This window comes from Triturus cristatus, chromosome 8, assembly GCF_964204655.1.
Source record: "Triturus cristatus chromosome 8, aTriCri1.1, whole genome shotgun sequence".
Lineage (NCBI taxonomy): Eukaryota > Metazoa > Chordata > Amphibia > Caudata > Salamandridae > Triturus > Triturus cristatus.
The window spans coordinates 1333602293-1333622093 of record NC_140591.1 but is presented as its reverse complement, the minus strand read 5'-3'; the positions used below and the strand labels follow the sequence as shown (position 1 = coordinate 1333622093).

Below are 19801 nucleotides of genomic sequence, written 5' to 3'. Positions count from 1 at the left end.
CACTGCCCTCATATACGCAAATACCGTGAAGCTATAACTGTGACACTTGGTGCGGTATTAGATACCAAAGTAGAATGTACCATTCGTGTGTGCCTGCTGGGACTTGTGACAAAACTATGATCAGTTAAGCGTAAGCTTTGTGTAATAGCCCTATTATTGGCGAAGAGAAGGGTATCAATGTATTGAAATGGCAAGAAATACCCCACTAGTAAACAATGGTTACATGATATGGCATACTGTAGAGACACTCTGCAAACCTATGAAGAGGAACTTCCAACAAAATCCAAACCCAGAGACTATTGGACACCCCTAACAGAGTTACCAACAGGCTCATACCAGTGCCTTCAAACCTCTCACTGTGTAATATGTTGTGCTCTGCTTGGAGATAAAACAGAAACACATATTGCATTGTATTGTGTATAAATATCATTGATGCTGCTTACAAGTGTAGCGTGTACTACTGCAAGCCTGTAATGTTGTGTTGTACGTTTTACGAGATTACAATAAAAAAAGGTTATAACAATAAAAAAATAGAACTTAATGAATGGGTTCAGTGATGGCCACCCAAGTTAGTGAGCTATTGGTAGTACTTAGGGATGGGGTAAAGTAGATGAATAAGATGTTTACTGAGGCATTATAGTTTGTATGGCAAGTTTGCCTAGGGATATGTTTATATTTTAATGTGCACTTGGCTCATTAAAGTGGGCTATTTCACATCATACTGGTTGTCAGTGGTCTGTGATGTGCATTCTCGCCCATTAGGGGCAGACGACATTGGGAGGTATGCCCCCTGGGAAGGTTGGGCATGTGGCAGAGCCCATTAGGGTGAAGAGTAGGATTAGACAGGGGAAGGAAGGGTGAGGCTATGGGGAAACCTTAGGAGCTAGGTGTGGGTCCCCAGCCACCATTTATTGGATATGACACAGTGGCTGGGTGTATAGGAAGTACAGAAAATAGAAGAACGTAACATGGGATGGGGTGTGCATTGGTATGAGGTAGCTATATGGGATAGGTAGGTGCACAAGAAAAAGGGAGAAATGTGTGTATGGTTGTCGCGAATGGAGCAGGGGTAGGGCGAGGCAGAGTTCGTTTTCAGGGTCAAATACAGTTTGATTGACAGTTGGGGCAGGCAAACATTTGGGAGGTTGGGGGTGGGGGCAAGTTGATATTTTGCGAAGACAGTAAGTTGGGATGGAAGGTTAAAATACTTGAAGTTTTGACCTAATGAATGAGTACAGTGACTGCCACCTGAGTTCGGGAGTTACTGGCGATACTTAGGAGTGGGGTACAGTAGATGAATAAAATGTTTAGTGAGGCGTTATAGTTTGTGCAGCAATTTTGCCAAGGGACATGTATATACTGTAATGTGCACCTACTACATTAGGGCAGCCTATTTCACATCATGCTGATTATCAGTGATCTGTGCCCTGCCTTGTTGTCCAACAGAAGCAGGAGTGATAGTATTAAAATATTGGTACAATTTGTACTGTCACCAGGCTTTTATCTCACCTTTGTCTTCAGTACTGTGAAAGTCATCCTTGATCTATCTTGTTCTAGCAGGAGTGCCATACCAGAACAAAAAAACCTTCATGGGAGACGAATGTTCTTGTTTAGTCTCGTGGATGACGAATCAAACTTTCATTTTGCCTGGGCGCCCGAAATGGGAATACAAGGGAAGGAGAAAACTCTTCAAGTTAAAAAGAAAAACAGTCATGATGCCTTCGAACAGTTTAATGTTGTTTCATTTAGGCGGTCAATGTGAAAATATTATCTGCACAATGTGAACATTTTAAGAGTATTTAGAAGCAATGTAAAAAATGTGCAGACAACTTTTTGGAGCGATCGGAATATAAGAATAGAACGAAAACATTAATATAATAATCAGTAGCAAAACCCAAAATAATTGGGACCCCATTGATAGGGTGTTGGGAGAATTCAGATTCCTGACACCCAAAGCATAACTTCTTCACCATAGTTTGCAACCCTTAGAAACACCCTGATCTGAAGCCAGCTTAGCTCCAGGTTTCTGGAGCTGCTATTATTGTCTAGTGGTGGGCCTCCTGATCTCCCTAAGGATGTGGGGTGCCCTGCATGGCAGTGGCCATAGTGTATATGAGGTCTGTCATTAATGTAAAAGTACATGCATTATCAATGTCTGATGCCCTGGGAGATGAGGGTATACCGGTGGCGCTATCAAAGGAGACCTCCCTCTGTATCACAAAAGTTGCACGGGTTCGTTTAACTCCCTTATGTTTCTGAAAAGTTGTGTCTTAAAGGCAATAACTAGGCGAGATCATGAATACAGTAACACCCTTTCACACTATATTGACTTATACTTTCTTCAGCTCATTTTTCTATTTTATTTTCTTTTTTAAGCTTGAAATCTATTGTTTAATTTTCTTTACCTGTAAATCTTGCTGTCGTACACACACAAAAAAGGAGATTTACAAGAGAGTGTTGATGAAAATCTCAAATCACCATAACTCAAACAGAATATGAAGCAACCCCATCACAACAAATCTTCTTCCTCGTCTTGTTCAAGAGCAGCACCATAAATTGCTGTGCATCCGTGCGAACAAAGAAGTGTGCTAAATTGCAAAAAGTAGAAAAAGCTGAATTTGTGGCAGTTGCAGCAAACTGGAATAAAACGTAGGAGATAGGCATAAAAGAGCAAAAGATGGAAAACAAGTTCCTTGCAATTGATTCACAAGATGGCAGCATAGAAATCGTTGTTTGAGGTCAACAGAGCAGTTTAAGAAGCAGCATGGATGCATTACATTATCAAGCTCGCTCATATGCACTTCAAATGTTATTTTATAATTCTGCAGCTTTATTCCTGCTGCAGTATAGGGACAAAACACACTTTATTTAAATTGTACATTATTTTTTCTTGTTCAATGATGCAATAATGATATCACAGTGCAATAGTGTACATATTTAAGAGGTGGAGAATAATAAACACGGATGAAGCCAATAAGTCTGTTTTTTTCTATAAATGACACTTTTTCATCAGTGCTATTCGAGTCTGTAAATGTGAGATTGCTGAATGCAAAAATGAAGGTTTAATACTAGAGTGCAGTAAGGGTAAGTGAGTGGTAGAGTTCATAGATGGACTGCCGGATTAATGGGTGAATGGATGTGTGAGTGCATGAATGGATGTATGAGTGATAAATGAGTGAGCAGATGGAAGTATAAACAGGTTGCTCCTGAGAAGATGAGATAGGAGCAGATAACTCGTTAAGTAGTAGTAGAAACTTTGGTCGAAATGTACCCGGTTTTAAGGGTGTGAACAATTATTAAAACCCATAAAAGTAAGAGCATACCAAATTGCAGTCATGCAGCAAAAGTGACTGTCTAAAACGAGAATAACCATTAGAGCAATGTATTACTATGTGATTTTTATCAATAATATTGTTTGGGCATCAGGGCCTTTTGCCTTACAGAACAGAGTGATTTCGAACGTCAACTACTGAGGTCTCAAAACTCTCCACTGATTTTCAGAGTCGTGGAGAAGGTGCACAATGAACATGGGATTCACGATGCCTTTAAGAATACAAGGAAGAATAGTGTTTCAGTATAGAAGTCAAGCCCTGTGTAGGTGAACTAATCAAAACAAAAGAAGCAAGCAGACCTTCCAACTCACACGTTGCCACTGTGTGTCACATGATATCGGCTCGCATCACACGGTCACTCTGCGAGGAGCTGATATCACTTGGCCGATATCATACGGTGTGCACACAATTAGCTGGAAACCCCTGCAGAGAGCAGGTTTCCAGGAAATTGACTGGGGGTTCTGCTCAGCCGATGTCCCTTCCGAGTTGTGAAACTTCACCAGGATATCGGCACCAGCCTCAAAAGCTTTGTTTTTGGTGTTGGCAGGGGGAGGGGCGATTAGTGGTGGGATGGAGAGGCTTAGATGCACTGAATTTAAAAGTGCCTTGGGCTGTGCTCTGCACTAAGCCCTGCCCCTTTCAAGGGACTGCCTACTACTCACACGGTGAAAAGGTTTCACAAGTTGGCAAGTCTGAACACGCCATTTGCAATCACAGTTATTTTAGCATTTGAGTAACGAAAAGCTCTTCTAAAGTTTCTGTAACACAGAGTACAAGCTTCTCTTGTGCACACAAGCAGACCCCACGTGGGAAGTAGCAATACAACCACCCCAACCAAAAGAAACAGGACCACATATGCATACCTGCCAACTCACACGGTGCTACCGTGTGACATGCGATATTGGCTACCATCACACGGTCTCCAGGTGAGGAGCCAGTATCACACGGTGGCAGGGAAAAGCAGCTGAAAACAATTGTAAATAGTGGTTTTCCAGCTTGTTTTCCGAGGCTTTGAACTGCTGACGTCCATTAAGGGTTGTGAAAACACCCCAGGACATCGGCACCAGCCTCAGCAAGCTGTTTTTTTCTTTGGGGGGAGGGGCTTGGGGGCAGGGTGGGGTTCAAAAGTGTCTTGTAGGTACTTATTGGCACAAGGCCCCGCCCCCTCCTCACTGTGAAATTGTTATTCAAGTTGGCAGGTATGCTCATGGATTGGAAATGCAAGCTTCCTTCTCCAACAGAGCAGGTGCTGCAGGGCTTCACACATGGGTCCAGGCGGGCAGAGTTAATATAGGACATTGGAAATATCCACTGATTATGCAAACAAGTCATGTTTATATCAACTGTATAAAAAAAATACTTTTTAGAAACTATTCTGAAATTCTTGCATAGATCTAACCCTACTGAAATTATGTTAGACCTCTAAGGTACAACAGGTGGCCCCAACAATGTAAGGTTTCTTCCCTTACAAGAAGCTATAGTCATGAAAGCTTCCAACATTCGTATGATGATTGGGATTCTTGAGGAGTGCTAGTAGTACTTAATTTGTGCAGTGGTTGCAAGTGGTAGGTGCCAGTACTCATTTTTGGAAACCATGACTTATTTTTCCTCATCATACATTGAGCAAGAAGGAGAAAGGCAGAACAGTAAAAAATAAAAAGGACCGAGATATATATATAAACAGTAAAAAGGGAGAGAGCAGGTAGGAGGAAGAAAAATAATTTGCGTATATGAGATAAAGAGACAGGAAGTTTAGGGTGATGGAAGAAAGAGGCAGGAAATTGGATCAAGTCTAGGCAGCCTTCTGATTTGTCAGCTTTGGTATTCATCGGGGTTGACGAAGGTCTCCTAAGAAAAATGTTGAGCCTTTTTTATTTTGTTTTTGGCAAAATAAGCAATGACCCTGCTAGAGCAATGTAGGGGAACAGCATGTTGTATAGGGGAGCAGCAAAGAGCCTGGGTTCAAGGGGAAATCAGCATAGGATCCCAGTAGGGAGTGGCACATGGTCAAAGGGAGTACAGTGTAGAATGCATCAAACTATGGAAGCACAGCACGATTAAAGGGCAAACAGCAACACACAAGTACAGCATGGGCCTAACAGTACAAGGTCGTCTTTCTCCCAACAGGTAGAGTAATGCAAGCTGCCAACCCTTGCATCAAACTTGGCCCTCTGGGGTGATGCTAGAACAGTGCGGGCTTCAAGGAGAAGACGTTCAGACTCCAAGTGGAAAAGATTGTCCGAGCAGTACTGGGTGAAGTGTGTATTGAATGATCAAAGGTGGCAGCACAGTGGGAAAGGGGGTGAGTGGAGCAGAGTCCCGGGCTAGGGCCCAGGGCAGCATGTGGCGTAGAGCACTTCAGGGCACAGAGGGAGCAGTGTAGGTTTCATGAGAAACAGTGCCATGTCTTGTAATGCTGAGCAGTGTCTGTTGGAACTGGACATCGAGGGAATAATTTATGATCGAAGGAGGGATTAGCACATTGAGTAAGGGAGGGCAGCCAGGGTCAAAAGGAGTAAGGTTAGCGCTGCATGGTAGGAGAGCAGTGCAGTTTCAAAGGACTAGGGAATAGCACAATGAGCTGGAGGTGGGGAGCAGCCTGGGATTTTGGGGAGTTACCTGGGTGCTGGGGGTAGCAGCAGAGCATCCATGGTGGATTGAGCAGTGACATTTTCAGTGTGAACTGGTGGAGATGAGTAGGATTGGGAGAGTGGTGAAGGGTATATGGATGGAGGAGAATCAGGGATAGTTGATGTACAAGGTCTTGGGAGAGCAGGGCAGGGTCAAGTAGAGAGAGAAGCACAGCATCCAGCAGGGGAGCAGCTCAAGGTCCAGTCAGAAAATGAACTCAAAATCCAGGAATGGAGAACGATCCAAAGGGAAAGCAGTGTAGTGTCTGGAGAAGCAGTGCTGTGCCCAGTACGGAACCACTCTAGGTCCCTGGGAGAACATGGACCAGAGGGCACTGCTGGGTGAAGGGATGAAGGAGCAAACATTAATTAAAGAGAGCCTGTTTATTATGTCCTCATAAAACATAACTGCTGTAAAAGCTTCCTCACAGAATAATCACATCTCAGCAGCAGCATGGCAAGATTTGGTAGAAGAGCAGCCATACCTTGGTTTTGGTGTTTCTCCTGGGTGCTGAGGCTCAGGCTACCCAACTAGCAACCCTTACTGGCCATGTACACCTGTCTTCAGAGGTGTGTGTGTGTGTGTGTGTGTGTGTGTGTGTGAGTGTGTGTGTGTGCGTGCGTGTGTGCGTGTGTGTGTGTGTGTGTGTGTGTGTATATAGTTGGTTTAGTCAATGTCCAAGCAAAAGATAGGGCAAGGATGGATACAAGGAACCAACAGACAGAAAGGGACATGGGTCATAATAGGGAAAAGCCAAAAGATGATGAGAGTTTTACAAGTGTGATGGAAATAAATGTTGTATTACGATCAAACCAAGAAACTAAACTCAGTGATGCACACGTGATAAATACTGACTGAACCCCCCTCATTAGCTCTTGTTTGTGCCCTATTTCGTTTTACCAGTAAGATTGCATGTCATTGCAAATTTAGCGGCCGTTTCAATGGGAAATGTGCAGTTTGTAAATGACAGTTCGCTATTACACCATGCTTTGGTAATATATTTGCAGCAATGTGCTCCACAAATGCACCACATGCTACATTCCAAACCAATACTGCTCTCCTGTTAACGGCTCATTTGCTACACTTGTGTTTTTTTTGAGTGACAAGTGCATTTTCAACAATCCCCATAACTTCAGTGACATAAAACTGATGGCAGCATCCCACACCTGAAAACTGATCCCGCAACACTAGGAATGCGTCAATATTTCTTAAAGAGCCAAAGGCACTTCTGTGGTCATTTCTGGATGTTCTCATTCATTTGGTCGCAGCCCAATGCGAAGATGGGGTTCTCCCACTTGCATGGTCCATGTTCTCTTGCAAATGAGTGAATAGCTTTTCTGTGTACATGTGTCATATTACCGAGGCCGATGATGGGCTGAAGGGCCTCTGGGATATGGCAGCTGTGCAACTTTCAGGAGCTGATGTACAGTTAATGAAAAGCAGGGCTCATGGAGAGTCCCTGAGACCAACTATTCAAAGACTGCATCTGAATTTGGAGAGGGTCCCTGCCCCCTCCTGAGGCAGGGCATTATGAACCTGCAGAGACTGTGAACTCGTGACAGGACCGGATATTATATAGCATGCCATTCCAATCATGCTTTTCTGCCTGATAACCCCTTCTGTGAGCTCCCAGCAAAGGGAGCATTCCCCGCCTGAAGGACTAGACACCGAGCAATCCAAGGACTGCAAACTGTACCCGTGTGCGTCTGTGGAGCAGCTGATATAAAGTGTGCAGCTGTGAACTCTCAGCAAACAATTGCTTGCTCTTAAGAGAGAATACAGGGCTGTCTACCATGTGAAGAAACATTTCTAAATATCATGGCACCATAAGGTATGCATTATTTACATATTCAAATGTGCATGATTACTGAATAAGTTTGCCATCGATTAGAACGCATCAGCATATAAAACACACACTGACAGACGTAAGAAAAACCAGACACTGCTGCAGTGAAACAAACAGCAGTCATTAGAGCAGAATACCCCTGATTAATATGGAGGCTGCTAAATGACTAGTAATGTGATTACCTTGCTTCGCTGGTGCCCAATGGGTACTTAAAGTAATTGCATTTTTACAAACTGCACTCTCATCACTTCATGCTTTTCATGATGTCATCGGACAGCACTGAGAGCTCAGTAGCACTCAGCAGTTTTCGCCCAGCATGCTCACAGGAATTTTCATTTCACGGTTCCAGTCGTACAACATTGACATCTTTTAAACTCCTCAATAAAGCAATATGGAATATAAAAAATGTGCTGCATGCTATCTTTGACTGGAAGCCAGGTGACAATGATATTTTAATATATTTATTTTATATTTTTTGTGCACAACAATTGCTTTCGAGTCACATTTAGGGTCCCATCTAGCTTAGGTCACATTCACGAGTGGGAAATCACGATTGAAATTCCCAAAATTGTAATTTAAACTCATAAATAGATCTACTCGTGATAATATACAGGCGTGTGGTCTATGTACCTACACTCAGGGGCAATGAGTAGACATTCCAGGCCGGGAAAGATCTTTAAAATAGGTGAAAAGCCAAAAACGTACATGTTTTTGTATATTCACTAAATTTTGTTACGCACAATCCCACCCTGGATACCATCAGAGATTTACTACTGTCAACGGCAGGATTAAATCTATCTCCAGAGAGAAATGGTGAAAGAACACATACAAAAAGGTTAGTATGCACAAACACACTTTTGTTAAGTTTTTACACACGCAATTATTCACTATAGGTAGGACTGGAATTTTTCAACTGTCAATGCTTCCAGGAGTGTCTGTGGTATTTTTGGAGATGTCAAAATAATATGTTCATCAACTCCTAGCAACCTGTAGAATGGCAATGTGCTTTGAAAACTGGGCTGTTAGTTTACTGCTTGTTGTATGCATATAAAGGGTTTTGTTGTGTAAACTAGCATGGTCACGTGTACAAACAATCATCTGAACAAGATAAACATTTTCCTTCCAAAAATGTTCGTAGAGAATCGGATCGTTTTTGAGATACATGGAAACGCTTTGGTGTCTTTGATGCACACATGGACCACATAATGAACGTCCCCTGGTGGTTTGGGCACCTCTTACATAGAAAGCAAAAGAGAACAAGCATTGGCATAGTCAATAGGTCTCGCCTTTGGGATCTTATAAGTATTTAGCCATGCAGCACATTCTCCTGGGTGCTACAACATCTACAGTTACTTCATCTGCCACTGGTGAATGGCCATGCTGTAGCTAGGAGCAGTGCAGCCCTGAGCATGATAACAATGCCATTAATATGTCCTTAAACGTTCCGTTCAATGATAGTACCGGTCACATTTCATTACTGTTTCTGTTCTGGCTTCCTCTGAATAAGTCCAGCCGGTCGTATGAACAACAACGCACGTGCATAACTTAAAGGAGGATGTCCTTTGTTTTGTACTTCATGGGTCAACCCGAAGAAAGAGTTCATGCACTTCAAAAGGTAAGGGGGCGAGCACAGTGCTAGGTGTGTAACAGACTTTGTTTACATTTTTACGAAGCACTGGCAAGTATACCACCCCTGGTGTTGTTGTGTATACATCTTCTGTGCTGCATTCCATCAGCTTTCGCACAGTGCACATCAGGGGCTTGGCTGTGTTGACCTTTAGGGGAAGGGGGTACAAAGGGAGGAGAGGAAAAGGGAATAAAGAAAAAGAGATGAAAGGGATGAAAGAAAAGGATAGGGCGAGACAAGGGGAGGGGGGAGGAGGGCAGGAGGCGGTAACAGTATGAGAGGAGATAAGGTTAAGTGAGAAAGCAGATATGGATGAGCAAAGTGGGCAAGGGAAAAGGAAAAGAAGGAACCAGAAGTGAGGAGTGAAGAGAAGATGGGGGTGAGTGAGAGACAGAAGAAGTAAAAGAGAGACAGGAAGGGGTTAGAGGAGAGCATTAAATGGATGAAAGAGAGCAGTGTGGAGATAGGGAGGCGAGAATGAAAGACGAATAGAATGAGGAACTTGAAGACCTGTAAATTACATTGGTGTGGCAGGTGCAGTGACACCAGGAGTCCAGGGGTCTGAAAGGCGCCTGGAGCTTCATTTATAACAGAGTTTTAATACCGGCTGGCGGTCTGGTTTCATTGCCTGCTTTAGGGTCCATGACTCCCAGCTATGCCCACTCTTTGGTTTCATAGGTGGTTAAAACGGGACTTCAAAGCCCATCCAGCAATGAAGCGTGTCTGGCTGAGTTACTGGCTAATTTGAGTTTTTGGTTCATTTCCACTCAGTAGCCAGTAAACCACGAGTGAGGGAGATGTGCCGCAAGCCAGCCTAGGGTCCTGCCTCTCTGCTGGCCTGCCGGCTGCCGCACTTGCAGCCTCCTTTTTTAAATAAAATGACCTCCCCGCCAATCTCTGTTTAAGATACCGTGACAGGGGTGTGAGCTTGGAGGCGCTCAGATCAAAGGCCACCCCCGGCCCAGGAAGGCAGATGTCAGAGCGGAGATGCTATGGAAGAAGCCACATGGCTGAGATGGAGGCTGGGACAGAAGAGACCGATCCATGCCCGTAAATGGCGGCGTGAGTAGGGCAGGTATTGGCGCCAGCTCCCTCAGCCTGCGGCAACTTGTGGTAAAAGTCTTTTTGGAGACGCTGGGTCCCACATCACAGACACGAGGCCTTCCGCGGTGTCTGCAATCCTCGTGAGGATGGCAAGATCTGCTAAAGAGGCAGCCACAGTAACCTCTTAAGGAGAGATGAGGCAAAGAGTAGACTGTCACTGTTCATTCACTAGGATGCTCGTCTCTGCTGAAGGAGGAGGGAGGAAGGGAGGGATGACGTGACTGCGGTAGAGTTAAGCAATCACTGCCTAGCTGGCTGCCAAATAAGCCATATATTATGACCGTCAGCCGGACCTGGCCATTTAACCAACAACAATTTGAATGCTGAGACTTTTAGCGTCATCTTTCGTCTTTGCATGGACCCACAAGTTCCAAAGTCAAAGTTCGGTTTCCTAAAAAAGCCAGAACTGGCCATAAATGACACTCATGACTTGGGGCCACATGACACCTCTGAAACAAGCCCAGGAGATGTGTGCGTGTGTGCGCTAAAAGGAAATTTAAAAAAGCCCGCGAGTAGTGCACACGCATGGCAAAGAATGTCAGGAATGCAGCTGGCACAGTGCCAGGCCACTGCTCGCTCCCGGGTAGGCTAGGCCAGGGCACAGCGAAGGTGGGACATGCACCCGCCTTGGATCAATTGCGTGAAGTCTTTTCTTAGAAAGACGCATGCAAAGGCCAATTCCGGGTGCTAAAAAAAAAGCACATGCACGGGCATGTGTTTAGCGTGGAAAAGCCCTTACTAAAAGTCTCGCAGAGCAGCGCGTGCACGCTGGCTCAGACGAGACCTAAGAAGCATGTATCAAAGATGAGACCTAGTGGAGATGCTTGTTTGCACTAGGGCACCGTTTCTCAGGTGGAGTAAGGTGCAAGGTCACAGTGGACATAGTGCTCAGGGTTGTCTCGGCACAGATTAGGAGAAGTAATTCTAAAAGCTGTAAACATTCAGGAAACTGGTTCACAATAGGTTTTGTGATCACAAATCAAGTTTCAGCTACACAGGTTTGGATTTAGGGCCAGGATTTCCAAATATGCAATATGTACACCAAAGCACTTAATTTGTAAAAATAAATAAATAAATAATTAAGCACAGGGGCTCTTCTCCTACGAACCACCAGCTGTTTAATGTCAGGGCTGACAAATACAAGGTTACCATGTCTTAGTTCTATGTAATGCCTCTTTCACTACCCTATTCTTCCTACCTTTCTGTTTCACTCCTCTAGTATTTCTTTCCTCATTGTTTCTCCATTTGTCACTGTTTTCCTATCTCCCTTTTTGGCTTTCTTTAATTTATTTTGGGTCAAAGTCTCATGGTAAATCCTCTACAAGGACACCATCTGCTACACGACATCTCCAGAAGACCCGATCTTAATAATGCAACATCTCATCTTCCAACTCCGCACAGACAGAAACAGCACCATCAGAGGCACCCTTGTTTAGAGACCATAAGGACCACACCCCATATTCTGTGACACCATACCTGACCTCATCGCCCTATTGCCAATTGACTACATCTTCCTAGGAGACCTCAACTTCCACCTCGACGACCCCAGTGATGCCAACACCATTGACATCCTGGAAAGCATGAGCAACATCAGCCTCAAGCAGCTCGTCACAGACCCTACACATTTTGCAGGACACACACTAGACCCCATATTCACCTCCAGCAGCAGTGTCAGGTACAACCATGTCACACAACTCACTTGGCCTGACCACTGCAGCATCCACTTCACTATCTCAAGACTCACCTACTCCGGCACCACACCCCTCAGATCTACACACAGAGACTGGAAAAGGTATCAGAAGACCAGTGGAACAACACTCTTGGCTCCCACCTCCCAGACCCTATACATGACACAGAACAGGCAGAAGAAACGCTTCCCAGTGGATCACAGAATGCGCCGACTCCATCGTCCCTGCCAAGACAGTCAAAGCCAAAGGACCAATCAAAAGAGCAGGATGGTTCACCGAGGGACTGCACTCCACCAAAAGCAACTGCAGGCAACTAGAAAGGAAGTGGCACATCAGCAAAAAGACAGAAGGACGCACCACCTTCAGGACCTCTCAACCAATACCAGCGCCTCCTGAAAGACAGCAAAACGAACACCCTAACAGACCACATTGAACCTAGCACAAACCACAGCAAGGAACCCTTCGCCATTGTGAAGTTCCCCAATCCTGCAACCAACAAGAACGACACTACACCTTGCGAGTAACTGCGCGACAACCTTGCTGGCTTTTTCCACAACAAGATCTTAGTCATCTTCTAAAACTACAAATGCCAACCCTCCACCGCCGACAGTATCAACCAACTCACACCCATGAACACAAACCCTAAATTCCTGCTCACCCACTGGGACCGCCTCACCATGAAAGACACCATCTCTATTATGAACTCAGTGCACTCTGGAGCCCCCACAGGTCTTCACCCCCACCACGTCTTCAACCGCGGGTGCAAGACAATTGGCGATGAGCTCAGGAAGGTCCTGAACAGCTCCATCACCGTGCCCTCATTCCTGGGGGACTGGAAACACGCGGAAGTGAGGCCCCTTCTCAAATAAACATCCACCAACCCAGCCAAAAGGAAGAACTACCGGTCCATCTCCCTGCTCCCCTATACAGCTAAAGTCCTCCAGAAAGCGATCAACCAGCAACTCACTCAGCACCTAGAAGTCCACAGTCTCTTGGACCCCTCCCAATCTGGATTTCGTGCCACCGATGACATCAGAGACCTCCTGGACTGCAGAGAAACGGCAGCCCTCATCCTCCTGGACATGTCCGCCGCGTTTGACACCATCTCCCATCTCATCCTGATCAACAGACTCCACCACATTGGGATCCAGGGAGACGCCCTCAAATGGATTACCTCGTACCTCACTGGCAGAACCCAAGGATCCTTCATCCACCGTTCACCTCAGAGCCCAAGAAGATCATCTGCAGAGTCCCCTAAGGATCGTCCCTCAGTCCCACCCTCTTCAACACCTACATGACCCCCTCCCCCGGCTGACACCATCAGATCTCACAAACTCAACAACATCTATGCCGACAACACCCAGCTCATCCTCTCACTGTCTGAAGACCCCTCAACCACCAAAGCCTACTTCCACAGATGCATGATGAACGTCACAGACTGGATGGAGGACAGCTGTCTCAAACTCAACATGAACAAGACAGAAGTCCTCATCTTTGGTAACAACTCCTCACCATAGAAGACTTGTGATGGCCCACGGACCTCGGCCAGCCTCACAGCTCCAATAGACCATGCTCGCAACCTCAGTGTCATCCTGCATAGCAAGCTATCCATGAAGAAACAAGTCAGCACAATCTCATCCGCCTGCTTCCGCACCCTTCACATGCTCTGCAAGATTTTCAGGTGGGTAGCAGTCAACACCAGAAGGACTGTCATGCAGGTACTCATGACCAGCAGACTACACTACAGACACATACTCTATGTAGGAATCCCTGCACTCCTCCTGCAGAGCTTCCATACAACACAGAACTCAGTGGCAAGACTCATCCTTGGCCACCCCAGAAGGACCCACATCACACCCCATCTCAAGAAACTACACTGGCTCCCGAATCAGAAGGGATGCCAGTTCAAGATGCTAACCCACGCCTACAAGGCACTGCACAACGAAGGACCAGCATACCACAACAGGCACCTGACCTGCCACTAACCGACCAGATACCTTCAATCCTCCTCCCTCTCCCTTGCAGACACCCCACAGATCCACAGAACCAACAGCGGAGGGTGCTCCTTTATGCACCTGGCAGCCAAGTCATGGAACAACCTCTCCCTGCACCTCACGACCGCACCGTCAATCCTGCAATTAGGGAAAGAACTTAAGACGTGGATGTTTGAATGATCACACCACCATGCAGCAGGCAACATCTCAAGTGCCTTGAGACCCTCACGGGTGATTTGCCATGCTCTATAAATGTGTGATTGATTGGATGACAAATCCCAGACTACAATAATAAATTACAGTGCCCAGCCACTGGCAAAAATCAAGTCATGTGCACACTCCTAAACTAGGGGTCATGGACAGTCATTAGAAATCTGGGAATATATACAAACAAATTCATGCACAAGCGATCAAAACGTTGGTATTCAATAATGTCCTAATAGATTTCTCACAGTCAACTTGTCCCTTAACTTTAGGAGCAAAACAATTGCTGTAATAGGAATCAAATTGAAATATAAAGTACCACAAACGCGATCCTATTTTTAGGGTGTGTATGAGAAAGAAAAGACATGAAGTTTTCCCCATTTCGCTGAATCAGGTCCTTAATCCTTATTTGAACTCGAAGTGGCAGTATCCATTTTATAGATTCCTCATCAGATGGCTTCAAATGAGTCATAGCACTTCCCTGATCACTGCATTATCTAAGAACAGGCACAAATTACACATGGATACCACAGGCTTGTGTTCGCTATTGCAAAGTGCCAGTTGATGTTAGCACATTGGACCTGCTGATACCTCCCTTGAACAGGCTCAATCAAGTGACCACTTCACAATACAGTTATCTTTTGTTTTGGTGAGTTTCTGAATAAATGTAAGTGTTTTTATGTGACGAGGAAATACAAGAGCCAGATGTTGATTGTGTGTGTGTATCTTAAGTGCTATCCGCACTGCTCAAATGAGCAGCTGTTTCTAAAAAGACAGTGATTGTAGTGCTCACACATGGTGTGGTAGAAAGTGCATAAACACTCCAAATACATGAGGCCCAGTTGATGAATGCAATGAAGACATTAGATTTTACCAAATCGTAATGAGATACTGCATAGACTGCATTTCATGTTCACATCTAGGCTTGGGTGCGTCACATAAATAGGTAGCTATTACCTCATATAAGTTTGAATGTGAAGATTACACTTTAGTCACGTGACAGTCAGTTCTGTTCAGTACAATAACCTTTATTTATACTTTCGGCCAGTGACACTGTAAATTAAAATATACAAAATCAGAGGGAAATATTAAAGAATTTCAAAAAACAAATATAGATATCAAGTTGGCTCTGGTGCACAGAGTACTAGAAAAACTTTGTGAAGGGTGTAGGGATGAGGAAGGGAGAAAATTGATTGGGGGTCAGCAGAAATAATTCTCATTTTCTGCATTTCAATGTATCATTGAATATGTTCCTGTCTAAACCAGAAAACTGTTGAGGCGATCTCAGATTGTGGCTAGCAACTATTGTGCTGTTGGCTAGCGGTCTGAGACTTTAAATGCTCTCCGCGAAATCACCAGGCTTTTCTGAGGAAGTATCTCATTAATGATATAGTTGAATCGCAAAGAGAAGTCACATATGTGGTGCTTCTATAGCGCAAACCTAGACAAAATGGCAGCAGAGCACTGTACAGGGGCAAAGTCCAGCATAAAGTCAACGAGAGATGAGAGAGACAGTTGGTTTGTGGACTGTTAATGCTTTGTGCTGTAGTCACATTATCATCACAGCAGGTTCAGACTGAAGATAACCTAGGGAAAATAAATGTCAAAGTCCTAATAAAGGATGCTGGCTCTCAAATCCACAAATATGTTCTGCCTTCTGTGATAATATTGGCATCAAAGTTGATGCAGAGTTTCCAATACAGTGTATTTGTGACCCTTGTTTGGGTGGTTTCACTGTAATCTCCCGTTGGTTCTAAGGAACAGACATATGTCATGCTTACTGAAAGCACAGAAAGCCCTGCTGCAAATGAGCATTGCTTGGGTTACAAAGTCAGCTAGATTAATTATGTTTATAGCTTGTACCTTGCATGCTGTGAGACAAGTACACCTTTCACACAATCTCCTTCAGTCTGGCATCATAACTGAGCTGAAAAGCAGATGGTTCAGTGTTACATTTCAACCTTAATGCGTATTATTAGTAACAGCCTATTTGCATTGTGTACACTGCACTGTGTGTGACACTGCCTATGGAAGGCGCAGTTGTGTGCTAGTAAGGTGTGAATGTTCAGTGACAGCTCTGGCCACAGTTCAATACTCTAATGCGCACTCTAGCCGAGTCCTTAATTAAACGAAATGTAAATGTACGGTAGTATGTCTCCCCTGAGGGCACCCCTTCCTGGCTGCTAAATGCCACATTAATGAAAAGGTGTCGTTTGCCCATCTTTGGTGAAATCAGGCTTATTTAAGGGAACAACCTTTAGTTAGCAAATCTTTAGCTCTTTTGCAACTTTGGCAAAGAAGGGATTGGTTATAGTGGGAAATCATAACTTTCTGACACGTGGAGTAACCTCGTCTCCAGACTGTAACTTACACTATGAATGCCACCATTTTCAATCTTGCCATTTGCTGGTGCTGGGGAAGCATTACAGAGAGTGCCCTGGCTCTGTAACAGCTGTGTTAGTCCTTGTGGAAAAAGCCAGACTTCTGAGTTGGTGTTTTTAGTTTGGCTCAACTTGAGGATTGGTTATTAATTTGTATTTTTTTAAGAAGATTATTGACACTACATGGACACGTACAATTCTTTCTGTGACCCGAAAAGTGTATCACAGATAATACTAAAACAGTGGGCAACTTAAGTACTATTATAGTTCCTAATCACAGTGCGGTCTCTACGAGTCTGTAATGACCACAGTCATTGGATCGTGTCCATTTCCTACAGAGATTTATGGTCAGAGCTACTGGAGTTATGTGATTATGTGGCCACGGAGTATTCCACATAATTATGATTGTCACATAATGTTCCACCTGCTGTTCAAGCGTTTCTAGCTCAAACGAATCAAAACGCATTTAAAACTCTTCAGATGGAGTGCACTATAGCACTGTAACTTGTTGCACTTTGCAAAAGTGAACTGATCGAGTTTCACCCATTGATGGGTGCATTGTGGCATTACAAAGGGGAGCTTTCTCCCCAGATGGTGCTTTTATTCCTAGTTGATGAACTTGGGAAAGGGTTTTTGTCTGAAACAGAAAACAACCCCCCTCCATTTTCAAATGCAAGGCAGACAGTGTACAGAGAATGATTCGTTCTAGGATATAAACTGTTTTGCTTGACTTTTTACTGGCTTTTCATGTTTTCATTCTTGAAGCAGCGATGTATTCAACATTATGCCGCATCTTCAACATCAGTAGTTTGAAATATAAAAACGTCCAGTAGTTAGACACTTTCTTAACATACATTACTTGAAATAAGTTACATAGATCTGTTGGAAAACTATGTTTATAGATGTTAAACTGAAAATATAGAATAAACCTGGAACTGAAAACAAGATAATACTTTCTTCTTTGGCCACATAACTCTAGTGGCCTGCTTATGCCGCCCCTCCTAATAGTTCCAATGTCACATTGTCCCTTAGCATCTCACAACCACTTCACATTGGTGTGTCTGCTACTTATATGGTGTAAATAAATAAAATATGCCTAAACAAAAAAAGAACATTCAATTAATCACATACACCGGCTGTACAGCAATGATCCAACAGGCTGGCGATGGTTCGGTACCTCAAGTGTGCATGATACCTGCAGAGAGTGACTGTAACTCCACTGTCTGCTATAGATTTCTAGTTTCCTTCAAAATAGAACAATTCCACTAAATTGAGACTGAGTTAAATGAAAAAAAAGTTAATCAAGATATTTGCCATGTAATACAAGCACACATTTTCATGCTGGGTGAGACATTTTTGCAGCAGCAGCTTCCGCTTACTTGTGAAATATTTCTTCATCAAATTGCAACCTGCCATCCAGTTATAGAACTTGCACTGCACAAAAATGAGTTTCAAACCCTTAAGACTTGTGATGTCACAATTGAAAATCCTTTTTTCTCCAAAAATGTATTATACCTAAGAAGTGTTCAGATATTTGTCTGTCGCCATGTAATATAGCCTAACTTTACAGTCTCAGCATAGCCAGTCAAGAGATACATGCATTTTAGCCCACTCCATTTTAGGAGACTCTGCCCATCCCACGGACGTACAATGATAATATTCGTTGTTACGGGCACCACGTCCCATAAACTGCTGCCAGTACTCACCGCTGACTATATGCTGGGCATGGCCGTTCTGCCAGCAGAGGATGGCGCCCAGCAGCGCGGGGAGCATTCTGGGAATCATTCCGATGAACCAATGTCTCGCGCTGTCACTGTCCTGAAGGCGCTCGCGCACCTTCGCGCGGAATGAAAGTTTCCAAAAGCCCGTGGGGGAGTGCTTCCCGAGTGCGACGGCTGCAGCTCCAATTTAAACACCAACTCCTGCTTCTTCTTCATAAAAGCCCACCGCTGCTTTTGTTTTGGGCTCCCTCGTGCGCAGGCACTACTTCAGCCGCTGTCTTACGCTGTGAAAAACAGCAGCCCGGCTGGTGCACGAAGTCCAGCCTCCCCCGTCTTTCTTTCTGGCTCTCTTCCCCGCTCTGTCTTACGCACACACACTTTGCAAGCTGCTTCTCATTATATAGACAGCTTGAGGCATTCAGCTATAATAACCAGCCCCTTACTATTGATTTTTTACTAACTGGCTGGAGTATAAAACAACCGGTTGGAACAGCTTCAGCATTAGGTGGAAAGCTACTGTGAGAACGGGTCACTGCGAAATGCGCATTCGACACACTTGCAGTAATATTTACCAATTAATTGAGAATAGAGATTTTACTTTCCAAACACGTCAGTTCGAAATAGAAATATTTGGACTGCTGCATTTTTGCGCCTTTCATGCCGAAACAAGATGACGATTATCAACAGTAAATAATTTGTGAAAATTAAGAGGTCAAGAATAGGCCATTTAAATAAAACTAGCAATTTTGTTCCTGATCTAAAATGAACGACCCCCCTTTAACTTGAACTGCATATGGAAATCATTATTTACGCTCTATAAACGCTTAGCTTGTAGTCACAGCCATTGTTCCTATGAAACCGTCTCCATCTGTTACTTGTCTATGCTTATCATATCCAAATTTCTCGGTTTAAATCATTATCCAATGGTGCACTGAGCACTCACACCGTTTAGGAAAACACTAGTTATCGCGCTAAAACATGTCATACTTGCATTGCCATTGAACACTGAAGCAAACTGTTGACCAACGCAGCTAATCAAAACTGTGGCTGCAGTAACAATTGTTTCCCTAAACTTGCAAGTAAACCCTTTTCTTATGGCTCGTTTTCATAAGTTCATTTTTACAATCCTCTGCAGAAGGTGTGCTGGTGTAAGGGGCTATACCACTAACGTTCGTTTCCGTGCCATCCGAATACAAGGCCCTTTTCCGATAAGCCAACGGTCATTGTTCCCATTAAAACCATTATAAGTATTTTATAGTTGTAACTAAAGCAC

The 19801-nt window shown here is 44.1% G+C and overlaps 1 protein-coding gene across 4 annotated transcripts in view; it reads right to left on the bottom strand.

Moving 5' to 3' along the window:
- The window catches only part of CHODL (chondrolectin), a 344320-nt gene extending 325434 nt beyond the window's left edge, over positions 1–18886 (bottom strand). For all 4 annotated transcript variants that reach the window (XM_085620545.1, XM_085620544.1, XM_085620543.1 and 1 more), the window contains exon 1: positions 18514–18886. In XM_085620545.1, the coding sequence (XP_085476671.1) occupies positions 18514–18592 (79 nt within the window). In that variant the 5' untranslated portion in view covers positions 18593–18886. The remainder of the gene's footprint in view (positions 1–18513) is intronic.
- Positions 18887–19801: the final 915 nt, after the last annotated feature.